The following is a 19,793-nucleotide window of genomic DNA, read 5'->3' as shown; positions in this document are numbered from 1 at the left end:
CATAATTTTTAAAATAAAATATGATTCTCTTGTAATTACTTATGAATAATAAATATATTTCTTTTTCAAACTAATCTGGATGCCCAAATATCTCCCTTGCACCAACTATTCTTTCCGACAACTTCTGAAATTTTTTGGCACAGTCTTATTTTTTTTAATTGTTCAAATTTTAGAACATACAAGTTCTTCTAATGTGCTGACCATAGTTTTCCTTGATCCAACTAACTAGAAGTTATGAATCACACACTTCCAAGAACAAGGCATTTATGACAAGATACCTCCTAAGAATCCTAGCAAATTAAACTATATGAAGAGATACAAAAATATATCACCATGGATCAATTAAATTAATATAAGATTGATTCAAACTTTTAGCTTAACCATTTATATTAATTAAAATTAATTAAAGTAACTTAACTATTTGCATATAACTATATGATTAAAATTAACTTCTACTATCACTTATGATCTCTGATATTTTCCTTATATTTATACATGTGCGTGCGCGTAAAAGAAAAGAGCCATTATAAACACCACATGAGTGCACGCTTCTTCAACCAAAAATTTATGACACATTGTCCGGAAATTTGAAGTTATAGTACATTTGAAAAGAGTTGTCTCTTTGAACATACTAGAGAGAAAATATTTACTTTTTTTCCGCGCGGGGGGGAATCAATCTTTTTGGGGGGATTCTTTGTTAGAAATGCTTATAGCTTTAGAAGGTTTAATTTGATTAAAAATACTTTTACGTTATAAAATTGAGAAAATATTTTTTATTTTTTTATATCTCCACTTAATATAATTAGAGAAAGTTTTAAGAAAGTAAAAAATGATTTAATCAAATGCTATTATATTTTTTTATGATTAAAGTTATTGAATGACTTTATTAATAATTGAATAAAACCTTAAATGAAAATTATTTTTAAATAAAGAAAGTGATTTCCGTATTTTATTCATTAATAAGTACAGTTATTAAAAATCCTAATTTTAAAATATAAAAATCCATGAAACAAAAAAGAATTATGCAATTATTTAACTTTGATTGGGTTATTGCACACCATTTGGGTACATTAAGATAACATTTGACATACCAATAAAGCAGAATAGGAAGTCCTTTTATGTTCTTCACAATTTCACTTTTTTAGAGAAATTAAAATATACCACTTTAGCTCCGTGGCCCATTTTATTATTTTAAAAATAGATTACACATGAAACAGAATTCATTAGTATGTTACGTGTAGTTTTAATAAGTCTAACCGGTTACCACCAACCACTATTGTGTATATATACAACAATTTCTGCTCGAAAGCGACTTCTGAGATTAAAAGGCAAAAACAAAAACATTGAAAGTGCTTATCTCTAAATATGATGCTAACACGTAATTGGATATTTATGAGAATGGAAAGGTTAAGAATATGGGATGATTACCCATTTGCACTTGGAAAGGCTATAAAAATAACAAAGCAAGAAATATCAGGATAAACAATGTTAGTTTATTCTCAAAGGGTCCACAGTTGACAAAAATCAATAATCATTGTACCTTGACAAATGCCATTTTTTACAAAAGCTTTGTTGGTGGTTATGATTATTACTAATCCATGATTCCATGTCAATGTCAGGCTCCAAAGTGCAGAGAAATTTACAAATGAGAAACTAAATAACCATTGAAGAATTCAGGAAGAGACAAAAAAGGGTGTCCCCAAGATACACTCATAATCAAGGCACCAATCAGTGCCGGTTGCTTTCTAATGACAAAAGAGTGTGTACTGGCAAGTCTGGCATTGACTATGAAACCAAAACCTATGACCAAGTTCCTGCACACTTCCCTGCCCTCAGTGCCTGTTGTTCCATTTGGGAAATGTAAGCATTCATGACAAGAAGTGAAGATACAATTGATATTGATTAGCTAGCCAGCATGTTCATTTCTTCGTAAGCATCCAACTATGGAGTTGGCAATGATGTTAACAGATTGAAATTGTTTCCATCAAGTAGTTGGATTGTAGGCCTAGTGCTCAGAAGCATCTAACTGGACCCACCAATTGCACTCATGAAATGCTATCGAACATATGATGGGACCAGGATGCAATGCTAAAAACAAAATATGGGAGACAAAGGTGGTTGATAACATATTTTGACCACATGGGAAGAGTACCAATTTTGTGCAATGCTTATCCAACTTTATCTTGTAAAGAGAAACACAAATAATTTTGAATTTTATAGTAATGAATCAGAGTATACAAAAGAATCCCAAATTGAGGTAGGTTACAACTGAAGACATTATGCAAATGAGAGGGAAAACTAATTGCTTCTTTCATCATTCAAGTAAAAATAAATATTGGCAAACTACTAGGAAGAAAGATAATATGACACATTGCTTTTCAGTTATCATACTACAGTTATCTCGATCTATGGGGTTGAGGGTGCAGTCTACTACTAGTAGTACTGTCATCTTCACTTTGATCAGTGATCTCTCCACCTATCTGCCTTTTATCTAATTTTGAGTCCTTATGCTCTAGTTGATAATCGCGATGGGAACGGGAGGATTCTCCTCCAGTCCTTCGATCCTACAGACAGGAAGGACAAAACAAAAACCACAAGCATCAGATTACAGCAAAATTGAAATTTCTTATTATTGGTTCAGTCAACTAAAATGTAAAGTTTGAGAAGGGAAAAGAACACACATCACGGAATAAGAGGTCCTCAGCCTCGAGCATGTGGATCACATGTCCTATTTTAGGCCTCTTTGCTGCATCAGGGTCGACACATCGAAGAGCAACCAACAAAGCCCGTTTAAGAGCCTTTGAAGATGGCTTTTCAGCAATCTTAGGATCAACTACTTCCTCAGATTTTCGATTCCCAACCATACTTTTCAACCACTCTATTAAATTAACCTGCAATAATTCCAACTTTCACAGTTAGGAGAAACGAGAGAAAGAACTGCATAGATAAGTATAAAATGAACAATCTCAAAACTGTTGAGTGTGTAGGTGATGATTTCTAACCTCTCCTTGTGGTTTACTATAATCCACAGGACTTCTTCCAGTAATTAATTCCATGATAAGTATCCCGAAACTATACACATCACTCTTTTCAGTCAGCATTCCAGTGCACGCGTACTCTGGTGCAACATAACTGCAGAAAGAGAAAGGGAGAAAACCAATGAGTGAGTACCATAAATTTGAGAGTAATAATAACTAATAACACATTTTGCTCTTACAAGTACTGAAATTAATTATAACTGGCAATATAGATAGGAAAATGCTTAGTTAAACCATACTAACCCAAATGTCCCCATCACTCGAGTAGTGACATAACTATGATCCGCTGACAAAAGCTTAGCAAGCCCAAAATCAGAAACCTTTGGGTTCCACTGGCGATCAATGAGTATGTTGCTTGATTTCACATCTCGGTGGACAACTTTTGGTTCAAGACCTTCATGAAGATAAGCCAATCTGAAAAGATATACAAAAACCACTGTGATCAAAACAATTCAAGCATTGACATGTATACCAGTGTATGCATGCTAGATCATGAATATAGTACCCTTTTGCCGTGCCCAATATAATGTTCATTCGGATATCCCATGTCATTGGACTTACAGGTCCAACATCCCCATGCAGCCACTGTTCTAGATTCCCATTGTCAACATATTCATACACAAGCATCCTGCAATATGAATATTGAATACATACTTCAAAGTTCAAATCTTACACATTCTTTAAACCAAACAAACTTTTTTAGCTTCAATGTTCAAAAACAAAAAAAATATACCTGTATGCCCCCTCAACACAGTATCCAAGCAACCTAACAAGATTCTTGTGCCGCACACGACCAATTGCTTCTACCTCAACTTTAAATTCTCTCTCAGCTTGGCCCCTGAAAATCAGTTAAATATTAAGCAGAGAAAGACAATCACAAGATCACATTATTCTCACTATACAGCAACAGTAAGTAATCAAAGAAAGAAAGTAATGGAAAAACCCAACAACATATGACAGTACAAAAACTACTGAAAGTGACAACCACATTATCAGTTCAGTAGTGAAAAACAAGGAGCCAAAAAGGAAAACGATTCTTTCCTTCACATAAGTAAGTGACTTTTTACAACACAACACCCAGCATCAGAAGACAAGGATAACACACTCAAAAAAGAAATCAGGTTAAAAAAGTACAAAACAGTAGCAGCAAGAGTAAAACAGAAGAAAAACCCAATTTTTTGCACTGTTCACCATAAACATCATTTTACTTCAGGCACGCAAAGCCGCATTCCAAAAACTAACACAACCATTCACTTAGCTCAATCCCAGCAATTTTTTTACCATTTTGTTTTTTCAAAACCCCAAAACCAAAAAAATAAAATAAAATAAATCATTTCCCTTTTTCCAATGCCAGATTCAAAATACCAAAGAACCACATAGACAATCAAATTAAAAAAGAAAAAGAAAACAATTCACGTAGACACCACGATCACAGAAGCTTCATTTATTCTTCAGCCACCCCAATTAATCCCCAAAATAAATAAATAAAACAAACTCAATTATCATTTTGTCTAAAAATTTAATCTTTAACCGAGTCCAACAACATCTTGTGATGCGTGATCCATGTAGCCACCTCACTTAAAGTTGAATTAAAATTACCACATGAAACCGAAGCATAAAAAAATTTGAATTTTTATAGAAACGTACTTGTTATTCAAAAGGTTCTTAACAGCAACCTTGGTGCCATCGGGAAACAAGCCACGGTACACGATTCCGTAGCCACCTTCGCCGATGACGTTCTCTTCGCACAACCCATTAGTGGCGGCTTCGAGTTCTCGGAGCGTGTACCACCTCCCCCACCCGAGATGCGACACTTCGGGGCCCACGCTTCCAAGCGACGACGCCGTTTCGCACGCACTCGCGGTTGCTCTGCTCTCCCCGCTCGAGTACAGCGCCGCCGTCGCCGCGGAGCGAGGGTGGTCGGGTTTTGTCGGCGGCGGAGGGGGGAGGTGGACGGTGTCGGGGGGCGGGGGGACGTGGACGATCTCGAGGATTTCTTTGGAGATTGGGGGAGTGGGGAGGGTGGTGGAGGGGTGGCGGGGGCGGGGGTTCTTGTGATGGTGGTGGTGGTGGCGGCGGCGGGAGGTGAGGCAGAGGGAGAGGAGGAAGAGGGTGATGACGATGAGGGATCCGACGAGGATGCCGATGACGACCCAGAGGCGGAGGCCGAAGATGGAAGTGCGTTTGGAGAGCTCTGTGTCGACGAAAGCGGCGTCGTATAGTGACATGGTTGTTGAAATAGAGTGTGTTAGAAACTAGAGAATGGGTGGTGGCATTGGTTTTGGCAGAAGAAGATGAGTGACAGAGGATAAGCTTTTTCTTTTGAATCGAATCCAGAGAGTGAGAAGAAGGAGGATAAGTTGGTTTGTTTATTTATTGTGTGTGTGAGTTTCTCTGCTTTTTCCTAAGAGGCAGGTTTTGGATTTGGAGATGGGAAACTTGGCCCGTGGGAGAAGCTGCTTATAGTAATACCTTCATGACTGCTCATCAAATTTTACAAAGGTTATTTATACAATTACATCTGTGTTTATTAAATTTATTTTCAAATAAGGGATTTGTGTTTAAATGTTTTATTGTAAAATTCTTCATGAAATTTTGGATGTAAGATAGAAATTACTCATAATTATTTTAATTCAGAATTAATTTTAAATTTAAAATTAATTATAATTTTTTTTCGGTATAAAAATAAACTTATAAAAATATATTCAAAATCAAGTCAAATCAACCATGCACTTTCACTTGTAGTCTATATTATAATTTGTATAATGATAATGAGGAAGAGAGAGAAAATAAAAGTTATATATAAATTGTTACATAAATTATTGTAGGCTGGTTATGATTCTAAAGTTTTGAAGAGCAAAAATATATACAGTATTTTTGTAATATATATTTTATTATTGGTTAAAATTTATTAAAAAATTATAAAATTAAGAAAAAGAAATATTGAGTAAAAAATGAGAAAAAAAATTTGAAATTCCAAAAAATTTTATGTCAATAATAAATGGTGTAGCATGTTGTTAGAATTGGTGTAGTATGTTTTTTTAGTATTGGATGCGTCGTGAATGATTAATTAATTATTATATTGTTCTAAGGAGTAATTTTAAGTTTGAGTATTAGACATATAACTACTTTAAATATTAAAAAAAGGAAATCTTGTGAGTAATTTCGTCGACTCAAATCAGTTTGTCTCATGCAAGACAGATCAATTCTTTATGCTAATATTTAGGGTTACGATCCTCCGCATGTCTGCCACTACAACCTGAGTATAATACAAGCCTTACAAGGTTATCTGTCTTGAACTTTCATGTGGCCAAAATAAATAACAGGATTTATTGGATTAAAATTTTAAAAGATTTTTTACATCAAAAATCTTATGAATTTTAAAAACTTTTTAAAAATGTTGTAACTTTTAAGATTATTTTAAAAGATTTTTGAAATTAAGATTTTAATAGATTTATAATATATGAATTCATAAGATTTGAAATGACTTTTTAGATTTATAAGATTTTATAGGATTTAATAAATTATTAAAAAATATTTTAAATTACATGAGTTCATTATAAAGATAATAAATACATGATAAACTTTGAATAAAAAAAATAAAATCAATACAAGTTTTTAAATTTTTTAATAGTTAGATAATTTTAATTCTGTGTCCTCTTATATAATTTTTCAAAATTAACATTTATTGGTCACTTTTGAGTTTGAATAATAAGTTTAAAATTATAGTATTGGTAATAATGAAAATGGAAATTTATTTATTGATTCAATTGAAAATTATGTGAAGATTATAATTTCAGTAATGTTTATATGGCCTTCAACAAAAAAAATCTAAATTATGTAAATCAAAATATTTTGTCAGGGTGTGATTTTTTGTTTTCCAACGAACAGACATGACAATAAACCCCTAGCCACGACACGAGTACCGCTCCACACTCACCCTTCTACTTTGACTGAGCACAAGCAAGGTTATGAGGTAATATCTGATTTTTTTTTTATGGGGACGGAGCATGTATGGGTATATACCTATCCATCCCAAATCCATATTCGTCTCTGTACCTCATAATATAATTACTAAATTATCCTTAATTTATATTATATATATTATATAGTTAATGTTATTAAACTTGTATACTTACTTATCATTGTCAATTTTTATTATTTTTTTAAATATTGAAACTAAAACTTTAAGACAAACATAAGTCATATACAATTATGGTCTCTCTCTCAAAGTTTCATGTTTCAGAATAATTTTTAGGTGATAAAAATATAATTTTCATAGGAGAATTTTTATTGTAATAGGATTTTATATTAAGTTATGACAAGTTGGTGGTCTAAGCTTGATTCCTTGAATAGATAAAATGATTCACATTTCTTCTTCTTTACTTTTAGCTCTAAACTTTGTAATTTGGTCGTCACTACCCATGCCTCCAACGTTGGCTTTCGAGTCCCATCCTATATCTATCATATCAACTCCATCACCACCACCTTAACCCACCTAAACAACACCCACAAGTCTTGATCTAACCCACCAAAACGAACACCCTCCATCACCATTATGCCATCACGCCACCATTAGACCCCAACGTCGGTGCTCCAACCCCACCCTCACCTACCACACCAACTCCATCATCACCACCTTAATCCTCCGCCACCACTATGCCATCCCGCCTGTTGCACCACCGTTGTATCACCACCGTGCTCTATGAAAGTTTTTTGAGGACAAAGCAACGCAAATTGAAAGTGAAGAGAAGAAACAAACATCATCTAGTGGTGGTTAAAACCACCATTGTTCATAAACAAAATCCACTGAAAATTGGGATCCTAACGAAGTCAGCTTTGATGAAAAATATCAAATTGATTTGTTTTAAAATAATTTGAGACTAAATTGAATCTTTTAAAAACTCGGAAACCAAATTGATAATTAAGTCTTTTATTTTTATAATGGTGACAATAAATTAAAATATAATGTTTTATGTAAATTATTAAAACTCTAATTTCTTAACCAACAAGTTATTAGTCTGAGTGATCTTAGTTCAACCTATTTAAGGTCTCAAGTTTAACACGTGATTGAGAGAAGAAATTTTACTAAAAATAATCAATCAAATTTCTTAACAAAGATTAATCATTAACAAAATTTGATGAATATTTCACGTTAATATCATAATGACAAAAGAAACATAATTTGTTAATAAAAAAAAATCGATACACAGTGAGATTAACCCAGGTATTTTTTTTCCTAGTTGTCCCATTGATCCCTTGTGATTACCCAATTAACCCCTACTGAAACTACTATCATTAAGTTTGCGCCCAGATCAAATTCCCTATAAAGTTTCAAAGTTATATCTATTGAACTTGTTTTTTTATAAGCATTGTTAAACATCATTAGTGTCTAACGTAACAGAAGAAGTTGTTTCTATTGGCAACTACATAATATTAAAAAAGAAATTGATCACAGTTTATGAGAGAGGAAATTTGCAATTCAAAAATGCTCTTATAAAAAAAATTCAGAGACTATGGATCATTTTATCGTTCCACACCGACAGATTTGTAACTTTATTTCCTTTTGGGTTCAACTTTGAAAATTGAGAAGATTACCAAAACAGATAGTACTTTTTTGGGGGTCGATGGGCCATATATAGAGTACTTGAAAATTAGACTGCATGTAAAGATTACATTCATTTGGTCTGTTGTTGCAATGCTCGGATTAAGGGATTGTTATGTTCACTCCCTGTTTCGTTAAGTTTACTCTATCACTATATCAAAAATACACATTCCTTTTGCCTTGACAAATAAAAATATGACTTTAATTGCTTTACATTGTTTATTGTAACACTTTTTACAGTATCAGTTATCAATCAATCATATGTGACTTCAAAGATATTATAAATCATAAAACTTTTTATACTACCGATCCATTAAAATATATAAAATGTGTAACCTGTAAGATAATTGTGATAATAAGACTCAGTTTATTTTAAAATGTGACATTTAATGATTAGTTGATGCTGTAATTATTTTTATTGTATCAATGTATATTAATTAAATCCTAAAAACATACCACATCTTACTCCACTTTTAAAATTTTTGGCAAAGCTCCGTTAACTTTTATTAGGAAAAAAATTATTATTAAAATATTGTTTACATTCTCCTCCATTACACTATTCTTTTCTCTTATAAGCACTCACCTCCTTTACATGATAAAAAAAAAAAACTATTTTGTTACTTTTTGATAAAAAAATAATAATTTTATGACTAAAATATCTTTCACACTTCTCTTTCTTGAAATATTAAAAGAGTCTTGATTAAGAAAAAAACATTTTCCCATACCCGCCTCAAAAATACCTCCTCTAAATATACAATTGCTCCTAATCCTAACTTTCCACATGCACCAAATGATAGAAACCCACACAAATTTCAATACCTGCCTTTTCTCCTTCGATTCCCAGCACATGTCACGTTGCCAATAATGTGCCTCCACTGTACCAGGAAATAAGCTATCAATATTTTTATATATCCATGGAGATTGATTACGTTTTGACAAAAAAAATTGAAACATTCAATCATCAATTTTATTTTTTCTTTCTTTTCTTATTAGACTACATCATCAATTAAATTAATTACTTATCTCTCTTCTCTTTCTTTCTTTTTCTCAAGTTATAGACTTAAAATTGTTTTAAAAACAATTTTCATATCTACCTATAACACATTTCCCACACCTCCGCCATTCACATCCTCGTGTGAAACTACTTGCGACACATTGATGGGAGCAAAAATATTCTCCAAGCTTTGAATCAACATTTCCTCCGACATAAATCTATTCCTTCTCCCCTGAAAATCCCAAACCCATTTAGTCTCAACCCACTTCCCCATATTAGCCACACATTCATTTTGTTGTAGGGATATCAAATATAGTCTACTACAAGATTCAACCAAGCTTTCACCACCAATAAACCAAGAGACAGAGAGTACTTGAAAATTAGCTAGACTGCATTTATTTGGGCCTTTGTTGCTTCGAATAATAATGAGTTATTTTATTTTCACATAATTCATTTTAGTGCTATTCAGGCTTTTGATCAAATATATATTCTTGAAATCAACATTATATTGGTTTGAAGAAAACTAAGTTCAGATTTTTTAAGAAAAATTTTGAGGTCAAACACCTGGATCATCCAGATGGTAAAAGATAGTAGGGAGTAAAAATCTTATTAAATAAAGATTAATTATCAATAAAACTAAAAATAATAAATGCTTTACATTATGATAACAGTATATATAAAGATGTGTTTAAGTTTGTTGGAAGCCTCATTTAGTGATATTCATGCGTAAGTATTACTGAGATGTGGATAATTTGGTGATGAAATCATGCTTTCTGAAAATGAAAGTTCTACAGTTGGAACCGATGATATCGGTCAGAAAAAGGTCAGGGCGACATATGGAAGGTTGTGGATGCAACCCAATTTCCACAAGGACTAAAATGTTTATTTTTTACAATTTCAAACTTACTTCTCAACAAAATGCAAGTAATATCTCGGCCATACAAGTGTTTATTATTAAATGAATGGATAGGATTATGTAGAACATCCATATTCCAGTTTGTTTTTTTACCAATGAAGTCAAAATTGACCACATCACTCATTTTATTATATAATTTTATCTCTTGATAGTGCAATGAAAGATATAGATGAGTTTCAAAGAAGTAAAATTTAGATGCATGTAGCTAGTAGCTACACTCTACTATGCTTTTTAATATTATGTAGTTTACACTGTACAAAGTAGGAAATTCACACATATTTAAAAAAAGTGGATTTTTTTTTTTGTTGACACATGCCACGATCATAATAGTGTAATTGAATGAAAGAGATGGATGAGTTTAAAAAAAACTAGATTTAGACGCATCTAGTCAATCTTATTAATATTACGTACTTTACTAAGTTGAAAATTTTCACTCATTCAAATGGCTTATTAAGGGAGTAAATTCCTTTTTAATTGCTGATATTCGGGTTTATGGCTTACTGTGTATTTGAGGGAGCACTTATAAAATTAATTTTGAGATGTGATTTGGATAGCCTACAAATTCACGTCAAAAAGTATAGATAAGGTAGACGCAAGAGCATGTGTTGCTTCTAGTTGACACATATCAGTTGCAGGGAACGAGTTGTTCTTGGTTTATCTTTGGTTTCTGTTGTCATATTATATTATAAAAAAATATTTTTATGGTTTGAAAATTATATCTAGAATATAATGTTTGTGAGTGTATATCTAGCCTGTTGGTAAAGATTACAGGAGAATATGACATGGCTTGCGTCAAAGGAAACTAGCTAGCCATAATGGTTCATTTATAATGTTAGACAATTTGGCATTGTGATGAAGTTTGGAAATCAGAAATTGTATTGGTGTGCAATTTTGAAGTTGCTCTTGATGGGAATGTGGTTGTTGCTGTCATCATTATATATAACTTATTTATGTTTAGATCTCTTAATGTGTATATTGTTGCTTTTACTACATTATAAATATAATTATCTTTTGTTTTTCAAGAACAAGTCATCTCTCGGATAATATATTAAACCTTTCCGGAATCATGAGACCGGATAATAAATACCCAATTCGGATTACTGAGTCCGGAGAATAATAAACAAAAACTGATGCTTCCCGAGTAATAAAATATGCCACGGATTGATGCTTCTGAGAATAATAAATACGTGATCTGGAAAACTGAATCCGGAGCGCAATAAATAAAATACGTTACAGATTGATGCTCCATAATTGTAAACAAATACTAGCGGATCAATTATTCTGAAAAAGTAAATGCATTTTTGTATTGCAAGTTGGAGACACACGACTACACATCGAATAAGAAGGAGGTGTGGAGATACTTATTAGGGTAATACAAACTTAAGAGAAGGAAGGGCAATTTTGAGATTTCATTAAATAAGGAGGTGCAGGTAGTAAAATAGAGGTGTAGGAAGCAATTTTCATAAACTTGGCTCACAAACTTTTGAATAGGATAAAAAAAAAAAACAAATTTACTGAATTTTATAATAATTATTCAAAAGTTCATGCTGAAAATGATTTTTTTTATTAGTTAACATGTAAGAATTGTCAATTCACCAAAATTTAACTCTTTTTAAATATCCTCTTGCCAACATATAAGACATAAAAAAGCATGCAGTCAAGTATTAGTGTATGACAAAGTAAATCACAATCATATAATTCAAATAAATAAGTAAGATTAAATTTAACTAAAATATTTTTAATTATTCATATATAAGTATATAATCAAGATTGATTATTCTTACATTTCACATTATTGTTGAATATACTTAGGTTATGGGTTGGGAACAAGGTGGGATGGGAACAACCTGCAGGAAAGAAGTGAGTTAAAAAAAATTAACTTGTCTTATTTATTGGAAAGCTGGCTTGTCAAGGCTAAAAAAATGGAAATGAATTGTTATGTTAGTGGGCTAAGGTTAACGCATAAAAAATATTATATATTCTTTACAAAGTTACAGCCATTACAGTACCATCAATTACATTATTTAATTATCCAATTAAAAATCCATACAAAATATTTTCATATAAAATAAAAATAAAAATATTTTAATTTCTTTGGTTCATTCGTCATTACATTAATCTTTAAAATAACATTTTTCTTTTCATTTTTTTCAATTTCAAAACACTCAACTACACAATTTTCAAAACTAGAATTGGATTGGGAAAAAAGTTATTTGGCCTAAAATCTTAGTCTATCCAAATTGGACAAAAGAGAGAAGTAACAACTTAACTTGCTGCCTAGATTATAAATAAAATAATAAGGAAACATGATGAAATGAGAATATTGTACCTAAAATGATAATATCATTTGTCGTTATTAGTTGTTTATTACTTGAGAAAGAAAAGAGAAGTGGAAAGAAATAAAAAGATTGCACGTTTCTCAATAACCTTTTTCTTACCTTGGTTGGCAAAAAAATACGACTGAAAGGAAAAAAAAAAGTGGTCTTACCTAAAATCTCAACTCGCCTAAATTGAGCAAAAAAGAGAAGTAGCAACAACTTAACTTGTTGCATGGATTATAAAGCAAATGAGAATGAAACATAAAGAAATAAGAAGATTGCACCTAAAATGACAACATCATCCATCTCTACCTATTGAGTGTTATGCGAGAAAGAGAAATAAATAAGAAGATTGCACATTTCTTAGCAACATTTCCTCACCTTGATAGACATAAAATAGGACTAAAAAGGGGGGAAATGGTCTTGCCTAAAATCCCAATCCTCCCAGATTGGAAAAAAAGAAATAACAACTTAACTTGTTGCATGGATGATAAAGCAAATGGGAAGGGAACATAAAGAAATGAGAAGATTGGACCTAAAATGATGGCATTATTCATCTTTTTACCCGTTGTTTGTTACGCGAGAAAGAGAAGAAAATAAAAAGGAATGAGAAGATTGAACGCTTCTAAAAACTTTTCCTCCTCTTGGTAAGCATAAAAATAGGACCGGGAAGGAAAAAGTGGTCTCACTTAAATTCTCAATTTTGTCTAAATTGGACAAAAAAAAAAGAAGAACCACCAACTTAACTTCTTGCATGGATTATAAAGCAAATGCGAAGGAAACAAAAAGAATGAGAAGATTGCATCTAAAATGACAACATCATCCATCTCTTACAAGTTTATTGTGCAAGAATGAGAATGAGAATGAAACAAAAAGAAATTCGAAGATAGAACGTTTCTAAAAAAACCTTTCCTTCCCTTGGTTGGTACAAAAATATGACCTGAAAGGAAAAAAAATTGTTCGAGATAAAATTCAATCAGCCCAAATTGGGCAAAAAAGATAAGAATAATAATTTAATTTTGTTGCGTGAATTATAAAACAAATGAGAATGAAACATAAAGAAATGAGAAGATTGCACCTAAAATGATAATATCACCCTTTTTTACCCTAATACTTAAGAAAGATAAGGAAAATCAAAAGAAATGAGAAGATTGCACGTTTCTTAAAAACCTTTCCTCCCTTTTTCCAACACAAAAACAAGGCCAAAAAGAAAGAAAAGGTTAGTCTCACCTAAAATTTCAATATGCACAAATTGAATAGAAAAGAGAATAAACAACAACTTAAATTATTACTCAAATTACAAACCAAAATTAATGGACACATTATTAATAATTTAAATTTTTATACTTAAATAATATTTTTGAATAAAATATCACTCTCATACTTTACTTACGAAACAAATAGTGTATTTTGTTGTCTTATTTATAAGAAACATAAATCCACTTTTAGAAGTATTAATTGTTAATGTTTTATACCCTTAATTTATTATGAAATGTATTAAGGAGATACTCACTCATCTCTCATGCAAATTGACATGTTCATTGATCTATTAGTAATGTAAGCACACTCAAAGTTAAAAATTATCATTCCTTAAATTACATGTAGTGTCAATAAATATAATCATTACTTCCTTAAATTTTAAATATATGAAAAAACTAATGTATACTAATTAAAAAGTTAATTAAAAATATTTAGTTGCATTAGTTTCATTTAAGAAATATTCATTTCTCTCTAAACTATCCATCCTAGAAATAAAAAAAAGTTATTAAAAATAAAATCTCAATTAAACCAACTATATAATTTGAATATAATTTCATTAAATAAGGTATATTTGTTTATATTTGACACTAGCATACAAAACATTTTATATTTATTTTTGTGTCCGAAAAGAATATTCAAACAATTTAATTCTGAGTTTTTTTTTAAATATAATTTAAACTTACAACATTATTAATTCAAATTAATTTTTCTATTTTTATTCATCTCAATGATTATTTTGTTTCTTACATGAAAGATGAAGAAATTATTTATTAACTTTAAATATATGTTATTTACTTTTTTCTCTCTTTATAACCTAAAAATTATCTATTTTTTCCCTTTTTTATTACTTTCTTTTCTTTCATTTTTCTTTCTCCATACCAGTGTTAGAGACTAAACAAGTGATTTAACAAGGAGAAAAACGAGTCCAAACACATTGAGCAACCTTGTAAGTTCTAATGTGCCAACTTGCATTTTTAGGGTATCTACCTGCTAATTTCTTCCTCTTGCCGTGTAGCTTCAAATGTGCCAACTTGCATTGTATGTGGATGGGCCCACACTGCTAACGTTTCTTGATCCAAGAACGCGTATGAACCTCTCAATTCGTAACAACCGTTCGATCTGATCCAACGGTAACAAGTTAGGTAACATATCGCGGTCAACGGTCACCGCCACCCTCTTAGTTTTCAAATAATCACGCCAAATTGTCAATAAACAAATAATTAAACCACTAATGATCCGCAAAAAAAACCAAAAAATAAAACAAATTCAAAACGAGCAATAATAATGATATGAAATATTGAAATGTTCAATTAACAAAAGAAAAATCAGAAGCTTCTCGGTAGCGCATGTTCCTTGATTACCGAGTGGAAAAGCAAGAAAAGTAAAAGAAGGTATCCAAAAACGTGACAGGCCAATAAAATAACCCCACGTGTCTCCCTTCACGGAGAAATCAGGAGAGCCTGGTGTATTTATCAGTCACCGTTCTCATCTACCACAAGTTTATCAAGACCTCTTGTTCCACCAACCCCAAAATTGTGAACCTTTCAAAGAGACGAAGCCTTCGAATCTCTCTGAAACTTTTCTCTTCTCTTTGATTCTTCTCTATCAGGTATAATTCTTCACCCTCTCTTCTTTGATTTCTCCTAAGGAATAAGGAAAGAAAAGAAGCTCTTATTTTCTATTTCGTGAGAATAACTGTAGTCAGGTTTGTGAATTAATTTCATAATCGGTGCCTTTTGCGAATTAATTTGGTAATCGGTGATTTTATTCGGTTTAATCGGTTTCTAGTTCGCCGATCTAAAAGTGTTTGATGAGTTTTAGATGGTTTGACCTTTTTTTTTTCTTTCAATGAATTTTGAGATTTGCGTTGTTGAATTTGGCTGCTGTTGTTTGAAATTTTAACTTTTAACTTATAGATCTGGACATGCTTATGACTGAGATTGAAGGTTGGATTTTATTATTTTATTGTTCTAGTTTCTTTTTTAATTATTTATTTAGGTAAGGTAAATTTTAGACGCTATGGTTTTTCCCTTATCAGAATTTTGGTCCCAATAATATTTTGTGATTGGTTATTACAACTTCACAAGGTTTTGGTCCCCCAGTGAAAATTATGAAGACTAAAATTTTAAACCCTTTATCTTTAGGAAATTTTGGTTAGTTGGCTGCTAATTTCTGATTCTCTTTAAGGTTTACATCTTGTAAGATTTAGTTTTTGGTTTGGTGGACCTTTACAATATGGTTCAAAGAAGATGATAGCATGGACAACAGTTTAAAAAAGCAAGGATAATTGGAACTAATTGTTTCTCGACACATACTAATGTAAACCATTTCCAGTGAATCTCACGGCAAGCAATCCAGCAGGTGTATGATGCCAAGCTTAACAAGTGAACCCAAAAATGTTGAAATCTTTGGTGTCTATGAAATCATAGTGAGCTGGTTTAGTGGTGTTGATCAAGCCCCTCACTTGCTCACCAAGACATCGGATTTGTTGTGTGCTACCTTAAACTTTTGGTGGCCAATTCTACATCTGGAAGCTAGAAGAGGTAGAGTTGTCTAATGTTGATGATTAAGATGGCAATGACCAAGGGTCTCAATGGCTGAGAAATGGTTATTAATATTGAAAGTCAATTTCACCTTTGATATATGAAGTGATCAGTCACAAGTGAACATAGATCTTGTCAAATGCAGCTTCTAGGAACTATTGGTTAGTTTGGTTAAATATTAGTCCACCAAATCATATAAAGTAAGTAATAACAGTATTTATTTGAAGTGAAAAAAGTGGATTAGACAAAACCAATTTCTAGAAGTTTGGTTCAGTTCTTACAGTTTTATCCCTAAATCCTTGTGTGTGTCATGTGTTTCTTTAATGGTTGTGATCTTTGGACTTTGCCATGATTTACTATCAATGTGCAGTTCATTTAAAATGACTATATGTTGTAACAACTTGGATACTGAAAGAGCTTAATGTTTATTGTAATCGCAAAGGAATGTTGTTTATTGTGGCTAATTGACTGATAATTATGTAATACTGCCTCTGGTAGTATTGTCAGAGTTTCATATTTAATTTAGATTTTACTTTGAAACAGGCTATTCAAAAGTATAGGTGTATTATGAATTTTTGTGCACAAATAACACTTAATATTGTTATGTGTTGAGATTGTTTAATATATTATGTACTATTTGTGTAGTGTGTACACACATATTATCTCTTTTCCTTCACCTAAATCTTGTAAGTTTAACATATCTCGCCTTCTGTTTGTGCTTTGTTACAGTTAAACATTAGAATGAGCCGTTCACAGGATCCACACCCTTCCCGATCTTTCTTCCCTTTTGGAAATCCTTTTCGGATGATATCACCTAAAGGCTCTCGCATGTCTCCACAACTTCTTGCAGTGTTGCAAGCTTTTGAGGCAACATTGGCAGAGAGGCTGAAAAATCTTATGCCTAAAAGCAAGGATGAAATCCTCACCTTGTCTTGGATGACTTTAGCTATGAAGTCACTTTGTGAAAGTCACAATGACATACGGACCCTTATGACTGCCCTTGAGCTTCCTGTGAGTGATTGGGAGGACAAATGGATTGATGTGTACTTGGACATAAGTTCAAAGTTGCTAGACATTTGCAATGCATTCAGCTCTGAGCTTTCACGTCTGAACCAGGGAAACCTTCCTCTTAAGTGTGCACTGCACAATTTAGACTCTGCCTCTTCAAAGCAGTATCTTCGGGCATGTTCCCTACTTGATGATTGGAGGCAGCATGTTAGTTCTAGGAACCCTAGAATTGAGAAATGTAGTTCTATGTTAGATAATCTTGTGGGCTCACTTGATCTTCCTAAGGTTAAAAATTCTGCCAAAGGAAAGGTTTTGATGCAAGCTATGTATGGAGTTAAGGTGGAGACTGTATTTATTTGCAGGGTGTTTACTGCAGCATTCTCTGGCTCGTCAAAGAAGTTATCAGACTTGAATGTGGCCGACATACATTCATGGGCTCCAGATTTTAGAAGGTTGCAGGATCTTGTAAATGAGGAAATTAGAGTTAGATTTTCTGGTGGTAAATTTACTGTATTGAATGAGTTGGAAGCGGTTGATGCCTCTGTGAAGATATTATATCCTACTATCCAAGCTGGTGTAGATACCGTTGAGACAGAATGGCTTGTGAAGACTGTTGAGGAATTACGTGCGGGTGCTGAGAAGCTTTCACAAGGAATTGATCTTCTTGCAAAGGGAGTAGATGGGTTTTTTCAAGCCGTTATGACTAGTCGCGATACTTTGCTCAGCTCTGTGAGGTTTGATAAAACTGTAAATGATCGTTCCCCAGGCCGTAACAGAGACATGCAGGTAGTTCACTAATTATGCAGTAGCCTAACTCTGGTAGGTTTTGGGGGGGTGTTCCTTTGTAGGATTAGTAGTATTTTCGGTCTTTAGTAGTATTTAGCCGAAATGTATATGAGTGGGGATGTTATGTGTAATGTCAAACAATTACAAAATGCAGATCTTTGTTAACGCTGGTGTGTGCTCGAATGGCCCTTTATCATAAGATGGACTGGGATAATACTTATTTTAAATCTCTCACAATCAAATAGATCACACTACTTAACGATGGTATATTTTCTATTTGGAACGGAGAGAATAAGAGAGTTTATGTAGACTTGTTGAGTTTTATAGATTCGAATTGTAAATAATATAATAAAATAAAATAATAAATTATAAATTTATAATAACTTGCGGATACGAGAACAGAAGAGTCTAATATTATTAGAAGCGGAGAATTTTTCAATTCGAAAGCATACAATTTGCGACTACATCAGTACAATTTAGCTCATAAAAATGTTTACTTTAACTACACCAGTACAATTTAGCTCATAAAAATTAAAAACATACAATTTGCGACTAAGTTTTAACTTATTTTTTAAAAAGCTACACATTATTTAACTTGCCTTCCAGGTAAATAAGTAAAACTCATTAAAAATTATTTTAACAATTTGTTGAAAAATAATAAAATTAAAATAGGAATGACTTCTAATATGCAAACAAATTTGGAGAAAAAAAAATCTTCAATTTCGTTATTAAAGAACTACTCTCTTTCTTAGATAGTTTCTAAAATAACATATAAGTAGTATTAGAATTCATAAAAAGTTGAAAAATTCATCTTTAAAAGTTAATAGTAAAATATACCAATATAAGGATTTCACTGATGAATATTTGCAGCAAAAGAACCGATAAATATTGAATATTTAAAAATTTTAGTTCTATAATTATTTTTTTTGGTGAACATAAATTTATTGTTTTAGAGATGTTAAGAGAATAAATTTGAGATACTAAATTAATTATTTATTCTAATATAACCCTCGTGTGCAGTGTCCCTTCCCTCGACGGTAAAATAAGGCAAGACAAATGTTTCTTCATTCTCTAAACTTTCCCTCTCGTTTTGATTCTTCAATCATCCTTCGCTCTATGCTTCTTTGCTTCCCGAAGTAATTAGGGTTATTATTTGCTTCTTTTTCTCTGTCATTTTGGTAATTAATCCGATAATCGATGATTTTCTTTGGTTTCATGCGCCGAAAGTGTTCGATAAGGTTTTCATGTTCTGACGTTTTTTTGCTGGTAAATTTTTTAGACTTGTGGTTGATAGTTCGCTGTTGTTGTTTCAAGTTTTATGGTTT

The 19,793-nt window shown here is 32.0% G+C and overlaps 2 protein-coding genes across 3 annotated transcripts; one reads left to right on the top strand and one right to left on the bottom strand.

The window, feature by feature from the left end:
- Window positions 1-2,186: 2,186 nt before the first annotated feature.
- LOC114418400 (probable serine/threonine-protein kinase At1g01540) lies at window positions 2,187-5,525 on the bottom strand. Its single transcript, XM_028383706.1, has 7 exons — window positions 4,686-5,525; window positions 3,772-3,876; window positions 3,544-3,666; window positions 3,282-3,452; window positions 3,003-3,132; window positions 2,682-2,891; window positions 2,187-2,564 (listed from the first exon to the last, which is right to left on the bottom strand). Exons 1-7 carry the CDS (start codon window positions 5,264-5,266, stop codon window positions 2,397-2,399), a joined length of 1,488 nt encoding a protein of 495 aa, XP_028239507.1. The 5' UTR covers window positions 5,267-5,525; the 3' UTR covers window positions 2,187-2,396.
- A 10,067-nt stretch (window positions 5,526-15,592) lies between these two features.
- Window positions 15,593-18,688, top strand: LOC114418398 (protein BPS1, chloroplastic-like). 2 transcript variants are annotated; one of them, XM_028383704.1, is made up of 3 exons: window positions 15,637-15,740; window positions 16,466-16,674; window positions 17,404-18,688. In XM_028383704.1, exon 3 carries the CDS (start codon window positions 17,416-17,418, stop codon window positions 18,478-18,480), a length of 1,065 nt encoding a protein of 354 aa, XP_028239505.1. In that variant the 5' UTR covers window positions 15,637-15,740; window positions 16,466-16,674; window positions 17,404-17,415; the 3' UTR covers window positions 18,481-18,688. The 2 variants fall into 2 exon arrangements, with proteins under 2 accessions (XP_028239504.1, XP_028239505.1); XM_028383703.1 differs by lacking the exon at window positions 16,466-16,674 and having other exon boundaries at window positions 15,593-15,740.
- Window positions 18,689-19,793: the final 1,105 nt, after the last annotated feature.

The sequence above is a fragment of the Glycine soja genome, chromosome 7 (assembly GCF_004193775.1).
Source record: "Glycine soja cultivar W05 chromosome 7, ASM419377v2, whole genome shotgun sequence".
Lineage (NCBI taxonomy): Eukaryota > Viridiplantae > Streptophyta > Magnoliopsida > Fabales > Fabaceae > Glycine > Glycine soja.
This window is presented reverse-complemented; position numbering and strand designations above follow the sequence as displayed.